Raw genomic sequence first — 9,043 nt, 5'->3', positions numbered from 1 at the left:
AAATAAATTTTTGTTTGTTTGTCTGTCTGTTTGTTTTGAGATAGTGTTCCCTGTACCGCCAAGGTTGGTTTGAAACTCATGAAAGTAAAATGGTCCTCCTGCCTCAGCCTGTCAAGCACTTGAGACTACAGGCATGTGCTCTTTGCCAAAGTGTTTTTTGGTATTTTCGTTTTAAATGTTTTATTTCCTTTTGAGAAGAGTTTCCTTGTGTAGGCCAGACTCGTCTCAAACCTGAGCCCTTGCCTCAGCCTCTCCAGGTGTGCATTAATATGCTTGGTTCTATAGCTGCTTGTAAAGAGATATCAGTGTAATTGAGTTGAATATTAAGTGGGCTGGTGTGGGGTCTGAGTGTCTAGATTTTTACTTTTAAGGGACTCCTCTAAATTTCTGAACCAAAATTTCACAACTGCTTCTGTTTTTGCAACACTGTGTCTTTAAGGTGTGAACACAGAAGGTTAGATTGTTACTCCCTGGGTTAATTTATTCATCTAGCCACAGTAAGCAGCACTTGTTTTCCTCTAAGAGGCCCAGTTTCCAGAACACAACCTTCAAAATGTCTTCCTTCTTCACAAGGCTCTTTGTGTTCTGTTAGTCTTTGATTTTTGCCAGCAATCCCATTACTTGCCATCTGAGCAGGACCCTGATTGAGATCTAACTCTGTATGCCTATTTTCGTGACAAATTGAGCCACCAAAAACACCCAAAGCTCAAAAGAAATGCATATTCACACTTTTCTATCTAGCTGCCTTCTTATCTAGAACTGTGTAGCAGAAACTGAGCCAAAGGAACACAGAACCAAAGCTGTTTAACTGGAAGGGTTCAATACTTCCTGCTATTGTGTAGGTATCCTAGAACTGCTTTCGAAAACACTAATCTTGGACACTAGTTTTCAGAAATTCTTAACCACTATCATTTTTATGATCATACAAATTAGTGGGTTTGGGAATATAGGTCAATGTAATGAGTAATTAAAGTTCATAGATCTAAGAAAATTGTCTTTTCCCTTCGCATTTAAAGGCTCATTTTCAGTTCCTGAGAAAAGTATTTGCTTATGTATTTCTAGTTGAAAGACTAGTATTGTGTCCTATAGAAGGACATTAGTTTAAAACAGTATCTCACCAGATACATGTGAAGTCACTGGATTTGCTCGTGACAAAGTTGCTTGTTTGTCACTTTTTAAAGTTGCAATCTTGTTAAAAACCAAGAGTTTTGCTTCCTCTTGATTAGCAGAATGACCCACTTAGTTTTACTTCAAGGGATATTTTGTGTGGGATGAGGTCATTGGGGACATGATGTTTTTCCTGATTGTTAGTGTTTCATAAACCGACCTTCACATTTTACTTGCACAATTGACTTATTCATTGTATGTACCAGTTTCATTCCTTCCTTCCCAAGTCATCCCCGAACCCTTTGGTGCTATGGATGAAACCTGGGGTACTCCAAACACCAGGCAACCTCTCCTATTCATGTTTACCTGCACCTGAGAACTGTTGGATAGGTATTTTTATTTTACATATTATTTTTGTTGTAAAAGTAATGAGGAAGACAGAACTAGTAAAAATGCTCACACTGAATATTCAAATCAAAGAGTAGTTTATTTTTTTAAAAAAGAATCAAAACAGAAACTCTAAGTACCAGTGTGTACATTGTACACATTTAAATGACTCACAAGAATGAAGTTTTGTTTTTCATATATAAAGATGATACCACCTTGTTCTTCATCAAAAGATGTTCAAGAATTCTGCCTCCAAACCACATACATGACTGCCATTTTAAACAGACCGAATTTCAAACATGCAACAACGCCACTGGTAATAAAGCTTTGGAATGGATGCTCACTCTATTATTTCACTACAAACGAGATAGAAAGCAAGGGAAGTTGAGAATTTATTCTAAAGCACAATGGAGGTGGTCATTGTCTATACCGGCACACCTCACTCCTCTGCTGCCATTTTTAGCAAGTATTCTTTGTCAATCTTGAATAGTCTCCATCCCTCTTCACTGGACAGATCCGAAGCACCTCTTCTTTTGTAGAAGTTGATAGATGGTTCATTCCACTCTGCTACCAAGAAGTGCATACTGCTGCAGCGACACTTCATAGCAACCTAGTACAAGCAAGAGAGAACATAAGCCCAGTAACATTTCACCCTCTTGCCAAGACCCAAATTTGATTCATTAATTACAATAGCCCAATAACTCTTACAAATTCAGAAGCCCAAATCTAGGATATCTGGTCCCAGCTCTAATCCCAGCACGGTAGGTGAAGACAAGCTTGAGGCCAGCCAAGGCTCATAAGGAATACTAGGCTATGCAGTGAAAAGCTGGTGAACATACCTGGCTTAGATTCTTCAAAATTTCTGATCCTATACCAAAGCCTAAAAGAAAGAAATACAAGTCAACTTAGTCATTTTAAGGCCATAGGGCTCTGATTCCTCTTTTCCTCTAATCCCCAAAGTCAACTGTACCTCGGTAATCACTCATCACAAAGAAGTCTTCAAGATACAGTAACTTGCCAATCCATGGGTCATAGGTAAAATAGTACATGGCAAAACCAACAATGCTGTGTCCTGTAATAAGAGGATCCCATGAGATGCAAGAAGAAAAACAACCCATTCAAGCTGTATCGGCAGAATCAGAAGCCTATTGTAGATTTTTAAGAAAATAGATATGCATTCACCACTGCAACAAGTAGCCAGGAACTGGACTGCCTCCTTATGTTTATGTTAGTACAGTCCAGATGAACGATGAATGATCTCTCTGGTCTCAGACATGTACTTGCAAAAAGCACACATTAGAGATAGCTAAAGCTAGGCTACACCTGTTGACTGGCTAGTCTCCAGTCTGCTGAACTCACACTCAGGAAATGAGAACATTTTCATTACGTGCCAGAGCAAAAGGGCCACAGACTTAAACTAAACACACATATTATTCACATCCTAATGACATGCTGGTATGTTGGCTTGGCAAAAGTTGGGTTTACACAGCAGTTTAGAAGAGGAAATACTTTTAGTTCACCAACGCTTGCTTCCTTAAGGTCAGAATACCAGGCCAAAAGTACAATGTTTACTTTCAGAACTTGCCCTCCCACGTATGAATTTTCAATTTACTTCCCCCAATCTTTAAGGCAGGAGAAATAGCAGTAACCAGAAACAGGTGTTACCTAACACCCACATACTTCTAAATCTTATCTCATGCCTCATGTGTTCTGATTATCTTCTAGCCTAAGGAACAGACACCAGAAGACTCAAGAAAGCACCCACCCACAACTTCCCCTTTTAGCCGTCTTCTGACCAGTCAACAAGGGCCAGCAAAAAAAGTAAATACATAAATAAAAATAAAAATAATTAAAAACAGACTCCCTCATAAGGAGTGTCAATTCAATTCCAAATGGAGGCAAAGATTTCAAATTAAAGGCAATGGTTGCAAATTAAACTTTCTAGGCATTTTCTATTTCTTTGCAGACAGACAGGAAGCGAATATAAATTTCTGATCTACCGTGTTTTAAGTGTGTGATAATAGGACCTTACCTCATTTATCATGATCATCTACTTTATTGTGTAAAGGATCTTTTAGTTACCTCCCCGCCCATCCATGTACACAGAAGGGCCATGTACATGGCGAAGCTAGAGACTGTAACCTGAAGATTGGGACAAATTAAAGAAAAAAATGTGATTTAACACAATTACAAAAAAGAGGTTAGGTTAGGGTCAAACAAAAACCATTTTATGAAACGGAATTACAACAAATGACATTATACCTAATTTTTCCGGGTTTCTACAGCACTCTGATACTTGCGCAAACAGCTCTTGTAACCCGCCCTATTATAAAGTACACTACATACATTTTTTCCCTCAGTCATTTGCATACTGGCTGGCTGTTATTTCCAGCCAGCTCCTCAGTAACCTCTGCCCATGTAGTCACGGGTTCTGCAAAGTAGGCTCTATGGTTTTGATACAGCATTAGTTCTCTCTGGCTTCTGGACAGGGAGAAGGGGTTACCTTCAGGGGTCCAGTGCTCTTTAGGCACTTCTGCAACCAGGCAGTGGTAGAAGGGGTGCTCTCCAAAACCATCCTCTAAGAGATCTGTAAGATGGGGGAGGCAGAAACTGTGTTGAGTTGACCTTTGGAGATGCGGGGAAACAGATACCTTGTCCCCCCTCCCTTCTCCCCCGCCACGCCTTTGTTACCTTTCTCAGTTAAAACTACTTGATCTTCCATGTATTCATATTTAGCCAGTTCCTGGGGACGACACATATAAAAGAAAGGACAATGAAACTCCTGGCCAACCTGGCCAGCTCACAGGAGGGGAAATGGGGCAGGCGGGGTCGAGCGGTGACTGAGTTCTGCCTGGCGCCGCACTGCTGAGTCTGACCCGGGCTGGGGTTAGCAGGCCAAGAAAGGGGAATTTACTGGTCTGGCAGCGTCTCAAAACTGAAGATGAGGATTTCCCCGGGAAACGGAGCCTCCCCTATCCTCTGCCCTAGGGAGATCTCGGACTTTTCCCTACCTTGATCAGTCGCAGGATGTCACTGCAGTCAGAGGCAGTGGCTGGACGGATCTTAAATTTAGCCATTTTCGTCTTTTGCTTTTCTTCCCTTTGCGCACCAGGCCCCTGTACTTGAACAGCAGGAGGAGGTGGTTCCTCATTCGTTTCCCGGGAGCGTCCTCTTCTCAGTCAGGCTGGCACCATGACCCGGCGAACCTCAGTAGAAGACAGAAAACTGGCAGACTTACTCTGGGGAGCTGCGCAGCTACAGTGGCAAGACAGTGCCTTTTAAGTATGCAGAAGCTCCTCCCCGGACTAAGAGACATAGAGATCTCGACCAGTAAAGATGCAAGCCTGAGGAAGCACCGCCCTCTGTTCCAGACACCGCCCTCTTCTGGGCTTTCTCGTGACACCATGACGCAAACCTGGAGGGCGGGTTAGGGCGATGTGCGCTGCTGCCTTGTTTAGCCTCGAGTTCTCTAGCGGCGCCTTGCGGACCCTTCCCGGAAGCATTTGAATGCCAGCTTGTCCCCTAGTAACCTTCATAAATAGAAAATGTGGATTGCCTCTGTGACCCCGACATTGAGAAAAGCAAACTCAGGAAGCCCAACTTTAGGGTATGCCAGAAAGATAAGAGCAGCCATTCCCAAAGTGTGGTCTGGAGGCATAATTTTCCTTTCCCCTCTTGTAATTTTCCACAGGCAGTTCATTGAGATGTAGTGATGTCACCGTTTTCATGACTAAAGAAAGGTGTGGGTTTGAATCTTGTTTGGATTTTGAGACAGGGTCTCTTTGTGTAGTCTTGGCCATCCTGGAACTCACTATGTTTCAACAGGCTGTCCTAGAATTCACAAATCACGTAGATCTGCTTGCCTCAGTCTGCCCAGTGCTAGAATTAAAAATGTTCACCACAGCCTTCTTGTATTTTCTAAGGTCAGTTCTTAGGATTCCTTGATTGCTTTCCTTCTAGTTCAGTGGTTCTCGACCTGTGGGTCACAACCCCTTTGGAGTCCCATATCAGATAGCCTATATATCAGATATTTACATTACAATTCATAACAATATAACAACAGCAAAATTACAGTTATAAAGTAGAAATGAAATAATATTATGGTGGAGGGTCACCACAACAGGAGAAACTATATTAAATGATTGAAGTATTAGGAAGGTTGAGAACCAGTGTTTCGATGGCTAGATTTAAAATGTTTTCTTCCTTCCCTCCTTCCTTTCTTTCTTTCATTTATGTGTTTATTTTTTGAAACAGGGTTTCTCTGTGTAGACTCATCTGTCTTGTAACTCTACACCAAACTGGCCTGTAACTCAGAGATCCTCCTGCCTCTGACCCCAACCACCTGGCAATGTTTACTTTCTTAGCTCCCCTTCATTTCCTTCTTAAAACTCTGTTCTTCCCTGTCGACTTTCCTTCTGAAGGAGAGAAATACTTGATCATTCCCTTCAATGATGTATGTCATCTTACATTATTGAAAGGTTTATTTCACTGCTTATAGATTTTGAGATTTTGAGGTTTGGAAGTTTTCTTTCCGCACACTGATATCTGACTATTTCCTGGCTTCCTTTGTTATCAGAAGCTGTGGTGGCACTTACTTGCTCCAGTCCATGTGCGTCTTTTGTTTCCTTTAACTTTTTATTTCGAAATAATTCTAAACGAACTGAACGTGTCATGATAACATTACTCCAATGATTACAGGGATGTGTGGCTCTGTGTTATGTTTTCTACCATTTTTAAAGATAAGGAAACTTGAATACACTAAATTTTAGATGCCCAGAGATCAAAATATTTGGAAGCATTTGGGTTTGCCTGTTCCTGGTCATACCCATTGGAAAAGTAAGTATTCATATCTCTGGGGAAGGACCTTTCTTTAACTATGGACTTTCCTGGACAGATCCTTTGAGTGCCCTGCTTCCATTGCCTTTCCTGGATTCTATAATCAGTCAGAAGAGTTATTTTTTTTTTGTAATGAGATAAAGTATCAGATAGTCTTCAGCATCCGGTCTGTACAGTGAGGGGTTGGACTACTACCACATAGCCACTCCTAATATTTAGTAAGTGACTTGGCCTTTATTAACTAGTAATATCCTGTATGTAGAAATGAAAGCAGAAAAGCATTTTCTGTTACCCCTCCTACTTTCCCATGACTCAATGCCTTAGTGAGTCACTATGAGAACTTATGCAATGTTTTTTCACAAAGAGCTTTAAAAATAGTACCAATTCTACCTGAGTTACTGCCAGTGGTGTCTTTCCTGACATGGGTGACCAGGCCCTTCCCTTCATTTCTTCTGTTTAGAATGCTAGAGCACTCACAGGAGTTTGTCACATATTTACTGATAGCAATATATTCGATTTCTGTGACTCAACACCAAGAATAACTTCCCAAAGAAGCAAAACTAAAGTCATTTTTCTATTTAGGTTTCTTAGTGTTTTAGAATCGTGATTGAACCTAGCATTTGACAAACTTTTATTTGGTTAATGAGTCACCATTTCAACTTGTTCAATCTTATGTGAGGTATTTGGGGATTATAAAAGGTCACTAAGTGTTACAACCAGCCTTAAAGTGTACAGTTTACTTTTAGAGATGTGTTTGTAGTTTATTATAGTGTATTTGACTCTATGAAAAGGGGAATTCCAATCACTGAGATGAACAGATGAGGAGAGTGAAAGGAAGAAAAATAGCCAAAGTAGTGGTTTTATTCTTTGCCTTGTTTCATGGTTACACAAAGTTCAGTGCCCCAAAGATTTTTATGATATTTCATGTAGACCATGTCACCAGATGTACCAGAAGTCAGTTATTTGAAAACAGGTTGCTCTATGTCATTCCTTTTGTATTGTTTATCGGTTACATCCTAGAAAGTCACCTCACAGAAAGTTACCACACACTCAGTTGTTTAAAATAACACATATTTATTATTGCAGAATATATGGGTCATGAGTCCAGGCATGGCTTCACTGAATCTTTTGTTAATTGTGTCAGGTAGGCTATATTCTGACATAGAACATATCCAAGTTCATTCAAATTACTGACCTTGACAGTAATCCTCCCTCCATCTGTCACTCCCTCCCTCCCCCCCACCCCCTGTTTTTGTGAGATGAGGTTTCTCTGTGTAGGCTTGGCTGCCCTGTAATTCAGCCTGTACACCAGGCTGGCCTCCAACTCACAGAGATTCTCCTGCCTCTTCCTTGTCCTCTGCCTCTGCTTCACAAATGCTCTGCTTAAAGGCGTGTACTACCACTGCCCTGCATCATCTCTGTGTTAAACAGATTTATTTTGTAAGTAGAGGTATGCCTGTATATATGTGCATATGTGTGCGCGCATGCATGCTTGTGAGTGTGAATGCAGGTGCCTGAGAAAGCAAGAAGAAGTCATTAGATAACCTAGAGCAGTATTTCTCAATCTGTGGGTCGTTGCCCACTTGGAGTAGCATATCAGATTTTTTTTTCTTTTTTTTGGAGCTGGGGACCTAACCCAGGGCCTTGCGCTTGCTAGGCAAGCGCTCTACCACTGAGCTAAATCCCCAACCCCGCATATCAGATATTTACAGTCATGAAGTAGCAATGAAATAATTTTATGATTTTGGGTCACAACAGCATTAGGAACTTTATTGAAGTGTAAAAGCATTAGGAAGTTTGGGAACATAGCTCCAGAGCTAGAGTTTCAGGTGGTTGTGTCCTACCTGATGTGGGATCTGGGAACAGAGCTCCGGTTTTTTGCAAGAGCAGCAAGTACTATGTATTAAGTGCTGTACCATCTCTCCAGGCCAGGCAGTATGCATTTCTTGATTGCAGGCCCTGACTTCTTGCTGTCTATCAGGTGAGGCTCTTACAAGCTGCCTAGAGTTTCTAGAGAGTGCCTGTATTTCTTAGCATATGATCTTACCTAACATGACCATTCATAAGCCAGGAAAGCCTCTTGAAGAGACAATCTCAGTTTCACCATATAGTGGTTGAAATGTTAACATTTTGGAGGATCTACCACTGTTTTCCATAGTGGGTGCACAATGTTTATTCCCATCAATGCTGTATAAAGGCTTCAGTCTCTCCATATTCTTTACTACTTGTCATTTTCTGATTCTTTCCTTTTTGATAGTGGTTGTCTACAGGTATGCAAATATATTCTTCTACTGCACAGTTTGCCTTTTCATTCTTGTTTCTGTTATTTGAAGTTTTGTAGTTTGATATATGATTGTCTCTTTGTGTTTCTTTGACACATTAGATCTAGCCTTACATAATGTGCCATATTTGTGAGGATGGCATCTTATCACCTATACCAAACTATACTAGTTGGAAGTAAGTCACAGGTCCCAGCAACATGAAGGAAGAGTGGAGCACACAAAGGCAAAAGTACCAGGAAGCAGAGTCACAGAGACTACTGCTGAATCCACATGACCATGTTTGGAAAAGGCAGTAAAAGACCAATATTTAGTTAACTTGTAACAGATACGTAATCAGGTCTATCGGTGTGCTTTGAATATGATTTACATCTGGAATCTGTTAGTGCTTTTAAGAAGTTAAAAACAGGGCAGGGGATGTAGCTCATTGGTAG

At 40.9% G+C, this 9,043-nt stretch overlaps 1 protein-coding gene across 2 annotated transcripts; it reads right to left on the bottom strand.

Annotated features, from left to right (window-relative positions):
- Positions 1-1,575: 1,575 nt before the first annotated feature.
- Sat1 (spermidine/spermine N1-acetyl transferase 1) lies at positions 1,576-4,863 on the bottom strand. Of its 2 annotated transcripts, XM_087599585.1 has the most exons (7): positions 4,506-4,747; positions 4,186-4,237; positions 3,998-4,081; positions 3,527-3,636; positions 2,465-2,566; positions 2,334-2,374; positions 1,576-2,104 (listed from the first exon to the last, which is right to left on the bottom strand). In XM_087599585.1, the coding sequence occupies exons 5-7, from the start codon at positions 2,541-2,543 to the stop codon at positions 1,934-1,936; spliced, it is 291 nt and encodes a 96-aa protein (XP_087455711.1). In that variant the 5' UTR covers positions 2,544-2,566; positions 3,527-3,636; positions 3,998-4,081; positions 4,186-4,237; positions 4,506-4,747; the 3' UTR covers positions 1,576-1,933. The 2 variants fall into 2 exon arrangements, with proteins under 2 accessions (XP_087455711.1, NP_001007668.1); NM_001007667.3 differs by lacking the exon at positions 3,527-3,636 and having other exon boundaries at positions 1,580-2,104; positions 4,506-4,863.
- Between the last annotated feature and the right edge of the window lie 4,180 nt (positions 4,864-9,043).

This window comes from Rattus norvegicus, chromosome X (assembly GCF_021556685.1).
Source record: "Rattus norvegicus strain SHRSP/BbbUtx chromosome X, alternate assembly SHRSP_T2T, whole genome shotgun sequence".
Taxonomy (NCBI): Eukaryota; Metazoa; Chordata; class Mammalia; order Rodentia; family Muridae; genus Rattus; species Rattus norvegicus.
The sequence above is the reverse complement of the archived record's forward strand: the minus strand, read 5'-3'. Positions and strand labels throughout refer to the sequence as shown.